General features: G+C 40.6%; 2 protein-coding genes across 4 annotated transcripts in view; both read right to left on the bottom strand.

The window, feature by feature from the left end:
- Nucleotides 1–378: 378 nt before the first annotated feature.
- On the bottom strand, nucleotides 379–11783 carry LOC118416225. The gene is made up of 8 exons (XM_035821310.1): nucleotides 11586–11783; nucleotides 8241–8469; nucleotides 7901–8066; nucleotides 7608–7755; nucleotides 6904–7030; nucleotides 1306–1376; nucleotides 830–934; nucleotides 379–627 (listed from the first exon to the last, which is right to left on the bottom strand). The coding sequence occupies exons 1-8, from the start codon at nucleotides 11781–11783 to the stop codon at nucleotides 379–381; spliced, it is 1293 nt and encodes a 430-aa protein (XP_035677203.1).
- Nucleotides 11784–12363: 580 nt separating this feature from the next.
- The window catches only part of LOC118416038, a 47270-nt gene continuing 42191 nt past the window's right edge, over nucleotides 12364–17442 (bottom strand). For all 3 annotated transcript variants that reach the window (XM_035821085.1, XM_035821086.1, XM_035821084.1), the window contains exons 41-50: nucleotides 17158–17373; nucleotides 16701–16749; nucleotides 16170–16340; nucleotides 15742–15816; nucleotides 15339–15514; nucleotides 15033–15136; nucleotides 14390–14686; nucleotides 13744–13906; nucleotides 13437–13548; nucleotides 12364–12939 (exon numbers count right to left, since the gene is read on the bottom strand). In XM_035821085.1, the coding sequence (XP_035676978.1) occupies nucleotides 12794–12939; nucleotides 13437–13548; nucleotides 13744–13906; nucleotides 14390–14686; nucleotides 15033–15136; nucleotides 15339–15514; nucleotides 15742–15816; nucleotides 16170–16340; nucleotides 16701–16749; nucleotides 17158–17373 (1509 nt within the window). In that variant the 3' untranslated portion in view covers nucleotides 12364–12793. The remainder of the gene's footprint in view (nucleotides 12940–13436; nucleotides 13549–13743; nucleotides 13907–14389; nucleotides 14687–15032; nucleotides 15137–15338; nucleotides 15515–15741; nucleotides 15817–16169; nucleotides 16341–16700; nucleotides 16750–17157; nucleotides 17374–17442) is intronic.

Here is a 17442-nt window from a genome sequence, read left to right as displayed (position 1 = left end):
TCAGACATTTGATATGACTTACACCCCATTCCAATAGAGCGGCGACCTTGCTGCGACCCAGCAATTTGACAGAGCGCGAAACGATTTTCATAGAGATATTCAATCTCTTTACGCTTCATGTATTTTGTTGTCTTTTTAGTCATACGTTAACATTTTGCATGGTACTTCAATTATGAAATCATATCAAGGGTTGCACAAAGCCGTCTACTGAAATATCGAGATTAAAGTACCAGCATGATAAATTGCTATAGATGAATATGAAAACAAAGGAGACGTCATTTAAACTTCATAGGTCTGCTGTAATCAAAACATAAACGGTGGGGGTGGCATACGTGTCTTCAGTGTTTAAGCAGGAAAGGAAAATTATAAACACTATTATCATGGAAATAGCAAAACTCTACTAACTGTCCACGTCGTAGCACCGGGAATTAACATGTTGTTTTGATCTGCGATGGTGGCGAGAAAATCCAAAGCCTCCAAGCTGTCTGTATTTTCAATAAACCCTGCCAAAAGACCAGGGACACTAAAGGCCGTACACTGGCTGTCATTGGGATCAGCACACCAACCGCTGTAGGCGTTTGGAAGAGCGTTCCCAAGACCGTAGGTGAAGATGTGCACAGTCCGGTCCTGCAGGTGAGTACGATAAGTTACAAATGGCAAATTCGTTGTTATGGTTTTCAAAGCATAAAATGTAAACACAGATATATTTTTCTTTCGGACACAAAGATGTGTGCTCAATGCTGTTTCAGATTTTGGTATTATTGTCAAAAACACTTGGGAACACGCTGATCTTGCAGGGAATAGTCATCTAACATTGTTTAACTCTCACCATAAGATATTGCCCCTCGGTGATCTGGTCCAGAACATCCTTTGGGTCTGAAGGCTTTCCGTCTGTGAGGAAGATGATGACGTTGTCGCTATCATAGAATTGTTCCTGCCGGGATAAAGGTTCACATTAGTAGTTAAACACCGTCTATCTGAAATGACATTGGAATGACAAGTAGAAGAGAAATACAGTTCCAAATATATTGTGAGACCAATGTTTCACTTCTATATCAACATTTTGTAAATTAACAGAGACTCTGCTACTTCTGGCTATATATTATTCAAACTAATCCGTCTTACGAGCATGACAAACCTTCAGATGTGCCTGTATGCATCGCAACACAAAGATATTGTTAAGTACCATATACATCTAAAATATTCTTAAGGGTCATTTTTGTGGCTGACCGTCTATTGTGTTGTCTATGACACAATATGACTTTGGTAGAGAACTTTGTGAAAGTGTTAAAATAAGGAACTCACCGGTTTCTTTTCCTTAGCTTCATGTAATATGTCGAATGCTTTTCTGAATCCATGGCCGTAGTACGTTGTCACTAAATAGAATATACAATGTTATAGAATGTACAATACTAAGCCACCTGCACAAAAAATAAAACAAATGTTGACAAAATAGTTGATAGCGCATAGATAATCACTGATCATACAACGGGATATCACGAGATTAGCGATATGTAATATGCAGTAATTCGTTTGATACTAGGAAAGACAATTACGTATTTATTGGTTTGGCTGTCCAGCACACACAGCCAGGGCTGCCCAACGAGCCTGTGGCTATTACAAAGGACTAGCCCTACTGACAAAACAGAGATAATGCAAATGGAATTTGACAAGGACATTTATTATTATTAATTATCACTACCAATATTCTCAGTACATTAAATAAATATAATATATGTATGTCTAACAGTTAACCCTATTCAGACCGGGCTTTTTTGGTCATCCCTGGACCGGGGGGGGGGGCTTTTGAGGCCCTCCACTTCTAAGTCCTATAACTCTAAAACGACGTGCCTTAGGGTCACCAAATTTTTAGGACATGATTTCGACATAATATCTGACAAGTATGTGACGTTTGACGTTACGTTGACGTAAGATGACGTAATTATGACGTCATCAATTTGATTACATTGGCCAAACCCATGAAAAATGAGTATTCTCAGAAAACTTCAAGTTATGCTGCAAAAATGTAACAACAAGTGCAGATAACAGAATAATAATGTTTATTACGACTTGCGTTGCCAATAGCAACATCAATGACGTCAATATGACGTCATAAAATGACGTCATGCACATCTAAGATACGAGTTGGGCTCCGCCATATTATATCCACCTCCTTGAATTTTTAAAAATACTTTTTTTGCAACAAATAATCACAAAGGGCAATGGAAATAGACTAAATTCATTCATTTAGATGGTTTTTGATGAAAAAATACCAGGTAGTTACAAATTTTAAGGGATAATTAGCTTGTTATTCTTGATCTGGCCATTCGGTCCGCCATCTTGGATTTTGGGCTGATGACGTCATCAAATTAGCATAATTTATGCATATATAATTATGAAAGATATGCTGAATAATATAAGATTGTATTTATGTAACAAAATTGCAGTAATATAGCAAATAAATGTGAAAAATACATAGTTAGAACCAAAAATAGTGATTTTTGGCAAAACTGCCTGTCAACAAACGGTTGCCATGGCAACAACAAAAAATGGAAAATTTGTCAAACTTCGTAAAATTGTTGCCAACAATATTTTAGGAAAACTCACCAAATTTGGTGGTTCTAGCGTAAGCCGTTCTGGCGTTATAAGACATCGAAGTTAGCGCGGGCCTCAAAAGCCCCCCCCCCCGGTCTGAATAGGGTTAAACGGAAAGCTGGACTATATATTCTATAGAACATAGTACAGCGTAAAAGAGCGCGCCGCTTCCGGGTCCGCTCAGTTGTGCTCGGGACGCCGTGAGAGGCGGACGCACGGCAAATGCGCTCCCGCAAGTCCGTTATCATACTCCTTGACTGATACATTTCACATATCCTGCACTTTGCGGGACTATCTTATGGTGAAATCATTATGATCAGTGCTAAATAAAGGACTAATATCCCCATGTCATACATGCACCTGGTATTACAGTAGACTATATGGAGTAGATAAGTATACGATATACATTGAGTCGTACTCGCCATGGGTCATTATAAAAGGATGAGATCTGAAAAAGATCAGACGGGCACTTTCCTCGGGGGCCCCAAAGATGATATAGGGGCAACCTGACAAATGTCCAGCGGCAGACCACGGAGACCAGAAACGCATCGGTAAGTTTTTCCGTTTGTTTAGTAAGCCGTGTTTGTAATCAAAGGTGCTCTAGGTTTGACAGTATAGCATTAGTTGTGAATACCAACACATAGGTAAAGTAACGGCTTAGCCTTAGGTCTAGCTATGACTAAAAACGCTATGACTGCAGTGTGTGGATATGATATATCACATGACACATGGGGTGAAGGTGCAAGGGTCACAGTGCACGTCCTTGCAACAGCTGACGGCAACTTTGTAGGGGAATCTACATTTTGTATGCATGCTGGTAGAGAAGTCTACGGCACTTCAATTATCAGTCTCTGCATTGTGTCGAAATAACACATCATAGTGACAATCAACCGATTTCACTCAAAGTTAGGCGAGTTCACAACGTACTCGGATTTTGCTAAACGTTGCTGACTTTTGGATTGCGTGTAATCATCGGCGATTGAGGTAATTCTAAGCTAAATTGCTAAAGTGTGGATGGTGGCTGTATCTGTATCCGAGTGAACTGTAGTTGCTGTTTACTTTCCCTAAACTGTTAACTTCAAGACTACAGTCGGACTGAACGGGCTATGATCTAAATTTATATGTATGACACTTAACTATCGTGCAACTCTTCTAACGCGCTGATCGATGCTAGGAAAAAAATTATGCCCATAGTGAAAACTTATGCGTTATGCCCATAGTGAAAACTCAATTATTTGAACACAACAAGGGCTATAATTGTTCCACTACTGTAAGTGCAAAGACACTTCACAAATGAATATTCATGTTCACTCTAGAGATATGACATAGGATGACAGAAGTTAAAACTACCAATAACATGTTCAAATTGCAATAACAAATGTAAAAAAAAACTATGTCCTATATAATGTACAGCAATAATTGTCTAAATGAAGATTATCTCAGCCAACTTTGCTGTTAGGAAATTTCTCATACTTGTATACTGAGTAAAAATAGAGACATGACACTTGAACATGCTAACTTGTCCAAAAAAGTAATTGTTTTGTACAATTGCTTTCAACTATCAAGGCTACTGGTATCATAATGGCAAGGATGGACGATGAATTTGACTATGAACAAGCACCATTCATACCTAACTTGATAATAAAAATTGCAGGCATGTGCAGTGAGTTGATCAACTGCTCAAAACTTCCACCTCCATATAGAGAGTGAAGAAATAGAGAGTTGAAAAATATTTGTGGTGACTTGTGCCTTCAACTGTGTTTACTGGAGTATTTGTTGTGTTCATGTTTTTTATCCAGAAATATATGCTATTGATATCTTTTCTTCAGACAAGATGTCATTATATTGCTGCATGATTCCAAAAGGTGGAGAAACAAAGTCTCAGAAGCATTTTACTTGCAAATTATGTTACCAGTGCAACATACAGTTGTGCCTTTATATATATATTTTATTACATATCCTGGCATATGATGTTGTTGATAACTTCAGACAGTATATCATTGTTGTATGATTCCACAGAGAAAGGGAGACAAAGTAACAGAAGCATTTTACTTACAGAACCAGTCTCACTGTACATTTTTTTCTCCACACAGAACACAAATATCCCGAGTGTCACAGAAACCTATTGCTGACAGGTCCATTAGAACATTCTGGGGACAAGTACAACTTCAATCAGCCTAGACCACCTCCTTGCTTGCACAGACTGCCTTCTCTCAGGCACAGTACTTTGTATAACACACCATTTTTATATCGAATTATGGACAGTTACAATCAAGAAAAATAGAGTCATCAGGACCAGTAGCCAGATGTGTTGAAGCCTGTTGGATCTATAATATGCCAGTATGTAGTTGTCCACTCCTTACAATCTGAACATAATGTACAAAATGAGCCATGTTTGGGTCTTTTAGGTGCAGTGTATCATATCATATTTTCTTCATGATGAAGTCAAAATGGTTTTACACTTGTAGGGGACATTACATGTTGTAATGAGTTTGTTAGTTTATGTTGTAATGTCATACTGAAAGTAAAACGAGATCAATGTCTCTTAGAACATTCTGTTGTACTTTGATGTGGAAATGTGTATTCTGTCAATCTAACAACTTGAAATGTTTAAGTTTTGATTAAATAGTTGTCAGTGGGGAATTCTTTCCTATTTTATCAAATGATGTACAATAATAATAAAATACTCAACGTTAGAGGTGCATTGCCATCTTTGTATCACTAAATAGCCAATACCAGCATTGTCATGAAAATCCTATTAGTTTGTCAAAACTGTTCTGTTAAAAAGAAACTGTTCATCAAATTAATTACATCGTAAAAGCCGTAACCTCTACGAATCATATCTGTTATAAATTTGCATTTCACCAAGTATGTCCTTCGGCCCACCCCTTCCCGGTTTTGTTGTCGTGTGTCCATTTAGGTGTCATATATCGGTACAAGTGTGCGACATAACCGGGGGATTATGTTACCGATCTCTGCTGCTGCATGTGGCGGTACTCGACAGCAAAATACACTGTAGTTGACTTCAGCAGCATTAGGGTACGTTATATTGATTCTATGTGAGCCCGATTCATGTGAAACTAGTCGACAAATAGTCCTAACTTTCTGGTTTGTTCCCGATATACCGAAGTCAGTGCTCCGTGTGAATCCTTACCATAACAAATTCGAATACCGTTTACCTCCCCTCCCCACGGCCATTACTCTACTCTAATTCGACATTTTCTTCCCATGGATAGGATTTAGAACCCGATGAAGAAATATGAAATGACCATGGCACAACATACACACAGTGTCCTTGTTCCTTATTGTGTCCATGACGCATAGTTCTCTGTTTCTGCCCGACATCGATGGTTGTCCCTTTCCTGACCTTGCCACTGTTGACTGGGAGTCACTACTGAACATGTTTGCGATTTCATGTCGGACCAAAAAAAAATATCAACACTTGTATTTTCTAAACTAAGGGGCAAGTCTTTCGTTCAACAAGTCTGAAGCAAGTTACGTACACCCAAGGATAAGATTGTGTGATCGGCAACAAACGATAGTTTGTTTTCTTGTCATGTGATATAACGTTAGTTGTAAATATGTATGCGGGAGGGAGTTCGGCTTGTACACAGTGAAATGTACTGTATGTAACGCTACGGACTATATGTAACTGAAGGGCACGAGTCAGAAATTTATTTTCTTAGTTACTGCAACTCTGAGTCACGTACTTACGTACGCTGGTGATGTATTGGACCGCACACACACTGCTACAGTTGTACGGACTACAGGTACATGTAACTGGTCAGTAATGGACGTGAGTAGGCGTAAACCGCTGCGGACAAGTACTACAGTTGCAGTGTTGTGTGTATTTATTGTGTCGCCAATTTGTAACCTAAAACGCCTGACATTGGCGGCGGCTTGTTTTACCGCGGGAGCATATCACTTGTACGTCTGCCCACCAAGACAGTCAGTGTCAAAATGAGAGTTTACCCTTCTGGCAGGAAGGTTTAGGATATATATAGTATTCTGAGCCGCGGCCGTTGGCGCGGCGTTCCACCCGCAGAAGTTTGGAAGGGTTCCACCTTCTATAGCGAACTTTTCCGTTTAAACTGCTTCACAGCGACCTTCTCAAAAGTCTTTAAACTGGTTACAGGATAAAGTAGCAATCTTGAACTTTTGCCCTGGGACTGGCTCAGTGGTAGAAGTTGCCCTTGTCTTCATAGAACTTTGGCAGCTGATGAAGATGATACGTCTAGAATCGCAACACAGGCTGTTAACCAGGCCAATACCTCAAATGCTGTTCATGAACCAGTCGGCACTACTCACGATCAGGTCGAAGGTTGTTGATAAAGTCCCTCATGATGTCGATGTTGCCTGGGTTAGCTTCTCCTAGACTGTGATTTAGACATCCCTGCGGTGTTTCTGCTGTGTCACTAAAAGACACAACTCCCGCCTGACAAATGTAAATGCATGAGTTAAGCTTAAGGACCCACCTTGAGGTGTATATGGTGTCATAACGCCTAGGCCTTTGCTATATCCACCGAATAAAACCACAGAGTAAGCGAAGCGAACGAGGTGGTTTATGAGGTGGTTATAGCAAGAGATCGGGCGTTATGACACCATATACACCGAGGAACAGGCGGGTGATTAACGTTATTATGATGATAATCACATAGCCACATACCCAAACTTGCGAACTCTTGTATGGCGCATAGATCCCTTGGTACTATACGTGTGAATTTCCTTTGTCGAATTTCTGAAAATTCACATTTGTTCTTTGGTACATACGTTTTGTAAGGAGATTACAGATTGCATTTTGAGACCCAAATTTCCACAGAAAACATTCGAACCATTGCAGTTTTTGGCTTTTTAAAACAACAAAACTCACTATCAATCATCAATGTTAACAGAAGGTTAACATTCCCCCTTGCAGTATGTACTTATTCCCTCTATTCTAATATTAGGCCAGATGTTATGTAGCTCCGATCTGTGTCTCAATCTCGCGATTGCTTAGTGTGAACCAGACTCACCCAGTCCCTCACTGTGAGAGTATCCAGGACTGTCAACGCTGCCTGCTTGGCCAAGTTGATCCGGTTTGCGTCTTGCATGGACAAACTGACGTCTATGACGATTACAACATTCTTCTTCTTAGGAGACGCCGCGCTGACGTACCAGTTTCTGAGAATTTAGAGGGGCATATGGGTTATCATAAGTTATATACACTGTCTTTGAAATCGATGATTTTGAATATTTGAACCAACCTGTATTTTGCAATAAAGTGGTATATTGAAGAATTATAGTTACTAGTTGAATATTTCCTGACCTAAATATGTGGGCGCTGCCCTGGCATGACCTGTCACTCTTGGGGAACTGGTGATACTCGCCCTGCTTGGCGCCATAATACTGCCAGGTCACCCCAGACGTGTGCTGCATGTTGGATTTCATAGTGTCGTAGACGTGGGACCGGACAGTGTTGGGCGCATTGGTAACTGGGCATGGGAATATGACAGATTACATAATCTATTCGTGTCATATTCAAACTCATTAAGAAAACTACTTGGAATATTTTGACTAAACCACGAATTATATTTGATTCTTCATGAAGCCGCTCTGGCTCCAAGCATCATGTCTTCCTTATTAGCATCCTTATTAGTTTGCCATACCTGCAATAAAAGTAGCGCAGCTGTCGTTAACTATCTGCTGCAGGAACCTCGGGTCGTACTCCAGCTGGCCGAGGTTGTCGCAGCAGTCAGAAGCAGGGGCGCCCCCTGTCGGACCCTGTGCATGGGAGGCTTCTATCTCAGCCTTGTTCCTTTCCAGGATCTCCCGGCACTTCTTCAGCCGGTCTCCTGATGCCTGGGTCAGCAGATGGAGCTGTGCCACACCGTCGATCTGTACAGCCACGAACGAAATGTTTTACATTCAGCAAAAACGCTTTAAGAACTATGTTCAGATACAGCTGTTTGATCATTCTACCAGCGAAATGTATGCAAATGTCAATTGGGTGAGTGGTACATTATAAGATGTCAAAACTCTGTGGAATCTCACTTTTATGCTGGCTTCTCTCCATACAAAAATTAACTACTAGATTTGGAAAATAAAACAACTGCTTTTTAAATCTAGATTCTTGTCTATATTAGCATAAATATCCTTTTCTATATTCTAGGTACTCATTAGAATATATTAAGGTCTCATTGATGTATTACTCCGCGAGTGGACACCCTAAAAGAGATCCGAGCCAAAAACTGAACGGCTGTATAGACGCATGTTTTTAGCGGTGAGAAATTCCCTTTTAGCCAGCGGAACTGATATCAAAAGTTAGATTGGTGAAATTTTGTTTCTAACTGAAGAAATAAGCAGGTAAAGTTTGGCAGCCGCGCGCTAGATCGGAGGTACACAGTCGTGGGTTCTGAGTGGTGCGGTTGTACAATAGCAGCGAAAAAGTGCCTTTTGTGGGGATTGACTAATCGTAGTTTGTAATTGCTATAAAAAAAGTTTCTACGTATAGTTTACATTGGCAATTTTTTCCCACGATATAGGGTAAATGTGCTCGACAAAGAATGAAAAATCTGCTGAAATTTCACGTAGCTTCATTATGAACGCGCCCATTTAAACCACGAATTATAACATAGAAGTTTATGGGAAGAGCGTAGCACAGTGGGGCCGCGTAGCACAGTGGTAGTGTATTCGGCCCGTGACCGAGAGGTCGCCGGTTCGAATCCGCATGCCGTGTTGCCGGTCTTGTGCCCTTGGGAAAGGCACTTTACACGACTTAACATCCTCACTTTACTCAAGTGAAAAATGAGTCGTCCCTCGGATAGGACGTTAAATGGAGGTCCCGTGTATGGGGAGAGTCATACCCTATGCACGTTAAAGAACCCGCCACATGTGCGAACATCCACCCGAGCGGATCAAACCATCCCGGCCAAAATAGGGGTAGGGAATCTCCCGAGCAGCCCTCGTAACCCCTGCTTCGCCTATTGGGTCAGTTAGTCCTCACTCATAGTGAGCAATTGGGCTGGTCTCAATCATGATGTTTCTGACCTAGGGCGAAGAGTTGCTGTTACAGTTCCAATCATGTAACCCGTAACATTGAGTGGCCTTCAGGCCTTGTTACGAGGTGACCATTGAGTAAAAAAAAAAAAAAAAAAAGGAGGAACCTCTTCAATGAGACCTTAACCCTATTCAGACGGGGGGGGGGGGGGGGGGGCTTTTGAGGCCCGCGCTAACTTCGATGTCCTATAATGCCAGAACGGCTTACGCTAGAGCCACCAAATTTAGTGAGTTTTCCTAAAATATTGTTGGCAACAATTCTACGAAGTTTGACAAATTTTCCATTTTTTCTTGTTGCCATGGCAACCGTTTGTTGACAGGCAGTTTTGCCAAAAATCACTATTTTTGGTTCTAACAATGTATTTTTCAAATTTATTTGCTATATTACTGTGATTTTGTTACATAAATAAAATCTTATATTATTCAGCATATCTTTCATAATCATATATGCATAAATTATGCTAATTTGATGACGTCATCAGCCCAAAATCCAAGATGGCGGACGGAATGGCCAGATCATGAAAAACAAGCAAATTATCCCTTAAAAGTTGCAACTACCTGGTATTTTCTAATCAAAAACCATCTAAATGAATGAATTTAGTCTATTTCCATTGCCCTTTGTGATTATTTGTTGCAAAAAAAGTATTTTTAAAAATTCAAGGTGGTGGATATAATATGGCGGAGCCCAACTCGTATCTTAGATGTGCATGACGTCATTTTATGACGTCATATTGACGTCATTGATGTTGATATTGGCAACGCAAGTCGTAATAAACATTATTATTCTGTTATCTGCTCTTGTTGTTACATTTTTGTAGCATAACTTGAAGTTTTCTGAGAATACCCATTTTTCATGGGTTTGGCCAATGTAATCAAATTGATGACGTCATAATTACGCCATCTTACGTCAACGTAACGTCAAACGTCACATACTTGTCAGATATTATGTCGAAATCATGTCCTGAAAATTTGGTTGCCCTACGACACGTCGTTTTAGAGTTATAGGACTTAGAAGTGGAGGGCCTCAAAAGCCCCCCCCCCGGTCCAGGGATGACCAAAAAAGCCCGGTCTGAATAGGGTTAAGAAGTCATGAAAATGAATATGGTTTTAATGAGCAGGGTAGTGAGGTTTGGTAAAGTTTGCAAGATGAGAGGACCCAATGACATATTTATTGAGGTCTGATTGCACACATAGCACGCTGTGTTTAGAAGTAACACAGTGCGGGTGGCAACACAACAACGTTAGAGCAATCCCACTTGATGTAACCACTAGAAAGCTGTAAAGCGGTTGGCATGAGAGACAAATTTGACGGCTTGACCCTAGGTCATCAGTTGAAGGCCATGTTCTCTGAGATATACGGAACACTTTAGTTATTTGGGAGACAGATTATGTATGTGCAAATATCCATTCACCGTATGGCAATGACAAAGTAGAAAACTATCATAATAGTACGATACCTTGTGAGCACTTATCACCTACATTATTGTCAGTAAAGTCAGACATTAAACCACTTAAACGACAAATCTCTAATTCCTAAGCAACAGTGGCATTCACTACGCACTTACGTCGCTTCGTTTCGTACGTACGTGTCCATGTGCTATTTTTATCTAGAAAAATGTAATCACAACAAAGATACGTAATTCCATTTGAACCCCTTTTTCTATGGTTCATCACTATGGGCTTTGAATGGCCTTAATAACACAGTTTATGGACAACGATTGATATGTTTTATGGTCTCCGAACATTTTGTATAGGCGTTGTTCGCATCCGCGAGGCCCGAGGTTAACAACATGAAAAACTTCGCTTTTATTATGCTTGATTTTTGGCAATAGGCCAAGAATTGAAAGAAATTGTTTTAAGTTAAACTAATTTCATTCCCATTTTTTTCAATGAATGTAACAAATCTATGTATAATACAGAGACACGTTACTATAAGTGTTGTGATATCAGGTTACCTGAGTCTGCGTGAAGCTCAGCTTGTCATCATACTCCTGGACCAGCTGCAGCGCACCGGTCTGGGACTCCGCGAAGGTCGTCATCTTCCTGCTGACCCTGGGGATCCAGTCGGTGGGGATGGGAGCAACAGACAGGTCCCCAAGGGATGGACTCCATAGCGCCGCAAGGAAACATACTAAGACCACTTTAGTAGCCATCTTAGCCTCATCATAGGATACCTATCCGTTAGCGCAAATAGGTTCACAGAGCGATTATACTTGTGATATCCCTCGAATGTATCTCTTGACAAGCCTTTCATGAAAAACAAAATATCACAACGTTGACAAACAAAATAGCTCAATTGATATTCAAATAGACTTTCATCATAATTTGATTTGCCGAGAATATCAATGGCAAAGGTTGCAATAGCCGTGTGGTCAAGAGAGTTGCTATGTTTGACACGTCTGTTATTGGAATTTAATTAATAAGTTCAATAGTCCATAACCATTGTTTTGTTGACTGGTTACATCGAACTTCGATTCCTTATGCACCAAACCATTACGTAACTATGAACCCCTCATCATCTTTCCCATACTGTGGATACCGTAAAATGTACAATCTTGTATGATAAAGAATCTCAAGAATGATAAAAACATCATTCGCATTGAATAGATTTAACAATTTGTATGAACGATCAACAAAGCAACAAAGTCACGTTTTGTATGAAAGGAAGTCGTAAAGGAAAATCTTAACGTCATGATCAAACGGAGACAAAAAATTGACATGAACACAACAGGATTTCTGCAATGCAAGTTTATTTCAGAGCACTAAACAAAGCCTATCTTTATCTCTGTACGGCTATTTCAGATTGTAAGATTTGGTCATTAAACAACAAGCCAGAGTATTTTTAAGATTAAGCTATATTGGGAAAAATGTACCTAAAGTCGTCTTCATTGCGTTACACTAAATAAGCCATGCCCATGATATGACAATCCTCCTTGCTCCGAAGGGTAAGGAATTAAAAGGACTAAACAATTGTCTTATGGCCACATTGCATTCTTCTACAGAGGTTATTACGGTAAAATTTGTTTAAGGCTACCTGTATTCGTTTTTCTGTAACATCGTCAGTGCAAATAAAACTATTTTTTTCTAGTGGATAAAAGTTAGCCAGCAACGTAACGTCCTACAGTATCCTGTAACATCCCTGGTACTGCTCAGGAGATTGACTTCACTCAACATCAAGGTTGATGAGCTGCTGATATCCCGGATGTACCCGTTTTGAGCGCCTCACTTTGACAGCCACCAGAACTGCAGCGAGGGTGATCATCACAGCAGATCCTCCAGTAAGCAGAATTGTTGTCTTCGAATCACCTTCTAAAAGTAAAACAGAAGTACAACAATGCAATGATTCCATACATCAAAAGAAATACAGTTTGACGGCGTGAAATCGCTATGAATAGTAGTTGTTTTCTGGATTCAACAATCATTTCGTAATGAAGGGGGAAAAAGTGATTAAATACATTTTTTTCTCAGACCAATTATTCTTGCCTCAATTTGAATAGCATTCCGCTCCAAGGACAGGTGATCAGCACTAACTTCCACCTATTGTTTCGTATAGCATTGCTCTTATGCAAATTACAGTTGTTCTGTTTTTAAGTCATTGTCTCTATTGTATCCAATTTCATTGGAATGTCAGTCTTAATAAAACGCTTGTCTTTGAAAAGTACTTACTCAATAAACATATGCATGCGTTGCATATTAGGCGATGTTGATAATGACATTATCGGTTTGATATTTCCTGAATATTCTCAAAGAATCGGTGGGGGAACCATGATAGAAACCTATCCGTAGTAAGCAAAGGGGGAACTAACCGGGCTGAGAATCTGAATCAAGGATGATGGGTCCGCGGGAGATCAGAAAGCGACTCTTCATGTCATCCTGTTCCTCGAGCGCCCTCTTGTGATGGTGATTGGCCCTGCAGCCCTGAAAATTTTGTTGAATGATGTTCATAGATTAGAGCCACTAACTTCCAAAGCACTTTCTATTAACAAATCCTAGATGATTAAAAATCGGGACAGTATCTCAACATCGCAGAAAATAATTTGGGTTTCCAAGAACTATAACAAAGGAAGTCTACTTAATAATAAAAGTGTGTAGTAAACAAAACGTTCAATATACCTGTGCACAGCGGGATCCAGTGTCAGCAGCATCGCACACCTCGACCTCACACCGGATGTGGATTGTCGTCACTTCCTGTACGAAGCGGAAGGCCTCCAGACTGAACCTCTGTGTGGCCGGGTCAGGAGTGGTGTAGAGTTGTAGGGTGTCGTCTGAGGCACAACTGTAAAATGGCATTCTATTCTTATTTATGTTTGGGACTGTTTTCTCACCGCAAAAGCGCCACCTACATCGGCTACATATAGCGGTGAGAAGCAGAACTCCAGTTAGAAGCTCTGACGAAGGTGTCTGAGAGATATCGAAACGTAAGCTATGTAAGTACCCACTGGTTGTGTAACAAGAATTCTTCTTCATTCCATTCTATTCTTGTTGTTTCTGTACATAAGGTCTGCTCCTACTACCTTAATATTGTGATGTAACTCATGTAAGGCATTGGTATTAGTGCCATTGCTTTGAAAGCTAGTTAGAATTTCTCTGAACAGAAAGAACATTCAATGTACTAGTACATGCCCCAATGAAGATTATGCATACAGGTAATAAGATACGCCATGTATCAATTACTCAAGCACCTGGATGAACGTTTTCCAAAACTATAACCAGTTGAATGAGCAGTTGTTATTTAGAGTGCTAGCACATGAAAACTCACCCATCCTGTATCAGTGGGTACTGTAGGGAGGTGTTACGGCCAGATGTAGCCTCGCAGTGCAGGGCGATCACGGACAGCTGTCGGGCGTGGCCCTGCACCTGTAGCTGCAGGTACATCCTGTCCCGCAGGTGCTTGTGTACCGGGTAGTCAAGTGTGGTGTACGGGGACAGGTAGCTCTGTGTGGGGAACAGGTCCAGCCGGATGGACAGCTGACCAAACCCTTCATCAACAAACTCCAGTCCGCCCGGGATGGGCAGGAACTCGGACATTACGGCTTCGTCACGCTCGTACTTACAGCTGGGGATAAAGCATACACCATCATCTGCCTGCATCGTGGACTCTACGTTCAAAGCTGAAGACCCTAAATTTTTAAACAGTCTTTTGTTTCGACTGCTGTTTTTCGTAACATCTGACCCTACCTACAAGTCACTACACTATGTTCAGCCGTATTTTCAACAATCCGTGGACATTAAATGTACCCTTTGTACAACAAGCTTGTGTGAATTTCATCTGTTTAACGAACTTACAATGTACTGGATGAGAGTAAATGCATCTATATTTGGACGTCAATAAATCTTTTAAGATTTATTGACGTACAAATGTTATGGTCAATTCAAAGCTACAAAGGAAAGTGGATACATACATGGAGTGGATGACGACATCAGGATCTCGAGTGATGACGCCATCATGGGTGAACAGGAGGCTGACATTGTTGTAGAAGATGACGTACTTCGTGTCAAAGGTCACCTATGGAGCATTAGAAATATCGTTTTACTAAAAGAAAACAGCAGTTTGTAATTGCAATATAGATAGCGTTTGCAGTTGTGTTGCCTGATTGTGATTTAGTAGAAATGCAAATGAAACTGAGGGTATTTACTTTTAGTAATATTAGCAACAACAACAATGAAAATTTTCACCCTGTGAAAATATAAAACACTACACTGCCTACCTTTGTCCCGCACTCATAGAGCCCGGTCCGCAGGATGTAGTGGGTACCGTTGAAGGTTGCCTTACAGCTCGGGTCCGGGTCCCAGTGCAGCCCGCTGGTGACAACGTGACTGAGCCGGTGGGCCGGCAGGGCTAACTCCATGTACTCATTGGTGCAAGTCGGGGCGGTCTCAGACTCTGTTACATATGGAAATCATGAGGCATGGCAACTTAGAGATTGTATAAGTAGCAACAGATTATTGATGGTGATGAATTGCAAATATTTAGTGAGTGTCTAGATTATGATATGATTATGGGGCAATATGAAAGTATTCATATCCCTATCGCGACTTGCAATATATTCTACTTCAGGTTTGACCAATCATTCTTTCATTACAACTGAAGCGGATGTAGAATGTACTTACCGATAGATAGAGGTTTCACAGCAATTTCTGTAACGACCTTTGTGACTTCTGTTGGTGGCGCCACCGAATTCACAGCTGTATATGTCAGAATTGCCGATGTATATATTTCGTATACCATTCGCATGTTTGTTATAAGTTAATCTCCTAAGCAGGTACGTAATTACCAGGTATATAAGCAAAGTTAAAACTACAATACTACTAACGCCAATTGTAAGCCCTCGTCCTGTCTAATTTTGGCAATAAGGGGAGTCAAATTTCAGATTTTGGTTTGACAAAACCTCCCTTGAAATTAGAATATAACAAAAGCTAAGTATCAATTAAAAACAATCTTATCAATTCAAGTTAACAGAAGATGCAGTGATGACAAATTATACAGAAACGAAGATGCAAATTGTATTTCACAGTTGGAAAATTCACAAAATAACTACCTGGTTCATTGGTACACGACGATGCATAGTTGCACACTAGAAGGTCCCAGTCAAAAACCAGGTTGGCAGGACAAGGCTTGTGTGCCGGGTGAGGGTGTCCTGCGCTGCACTGGTAGTACATGGTACAGTCCTGTGGGTCTGGGTACAGACCAGCCGGCTGGACAGCACAGTCTAGCGGGCAAAGAGAAAGGCATAACTAATCAACTTTATTGCAAGTTTATGCCCGAAGGATAATCGCAAATAAAGTAAAGCAGTGGAATACATAACAAAAGAAGGAAAATTTGATTAATAGATAAAAGGGAAAAACATTTTACTCTAAATCTAAGATAATGAATGGGTTCGACTTCTTTTCCGTGTGCAGTAGGAAATGAATTGTCCAACGTTTCAAAGGTAAACGCGTTGGACGACTTAAGTGAAAACATTTTTTTGTCAATTGTGATGGTGCGGTGGTGTGCGTCGCTAGACAAGTAAAAGCAATTCAATACATACTCTGTTACAATATGGTAAGAAACATAACAACATAGGACCTACCGAAAAAGGGTGGCTTGAGAGTACTTGTCCCGGTAGTTGTTGTATACGGCTGAAGGGGTTGGCAAGTTTTCAAAATAGACACCATAAACAACAATTGAAGTGACCAAATACAGTATCACAACCAGCAAGGCACGTATCAAATAAGTACACCAGTGTAGTAAAAGTGACACTCGTGTGGTAGACTGGCATCACTTACAATGTTGGCCATCACACTCATGGCTTCCATATTGGGTGCCACTCTTACAGCTATCCAGCAAGTCACTTCTACATATTGTATTAGCTTTCAACACAACCTATTTACCCATTTTGGTCTATCTGACCATGCCTGAATAAGAAAAAAATTCTTGCTTTTTTATCTGAAATCAGGCGAAAATTAATGAGCGCGCGGATCGATGTCATCCTTAAAATTTACTTGCTGTCTCCTTACTTACACCAAAGATATACATTGTACTCATACCGGCGGGCCAATAGTGGAGCCTGTAATGACGACTAAGCCTGGGCTGGTTGGTTTTGCTGGGGATGGGTTGGTCGGTGGGGTGGTGGATATTGCACCTGGGTTGCTTCCTCCACTCGGGTTGTTTGTTGCAACTTGTGGTTGTGGGGGGACTGGGACACAGATACTGTCGAAGGTTCCTCTGTAGCTGACGCCAGTGCTAACAGGCCAGCCCTGGGCCTTAAATGTGGTGGGACAGTATAATATAGTATATCATGATATAGTATAGTATAACATAATAAAGTATAA

This window comes from Branchiostoma floridae, chromosome 5 (genome assembly GCF_000003815.2).
Source record: "Branchiostoma floridae strain S238N-H82 chromosome 5, Bfl_VNyyK, whole genome shotgun sequence".
NCBI lineage: Eukaryota > Metazoa > Chordata > Leptocardii > Amphioxiformes > Branchiostomatidae > Branchiostoma > Branchiostoma floridae.
The sequence above is the reverse complement of the archived record's forward strand: the minus strand, read 5'-3'. Positions and strand labels throughout refer to the sequence as shown.

Bases quoted from the DNA above. Each gene is read 5' to 3' on its own strand.
- LOC118416225 (XM_035821310.1), bottom strand. From the start codon at position 11,783: ATGGCTACTAAAGTGGTCTTAGTATGTTTCCTTGCGGCGCTATGGAGT. The intron at 8,067-8,240 runs GTATGGCAAACT...TCCCATGCCCAG, and splicing joins CTGCGCTACTTTTATTGCAG to TTACCAATGCGCCCAACACT. The intron at 1,377-6,903 runs GTGAGTAGTGCC...TATTCTATTTAG, and splicing joins CAACAACCTTCGACCTGATC to TGACAACGTACTACGGCCAT.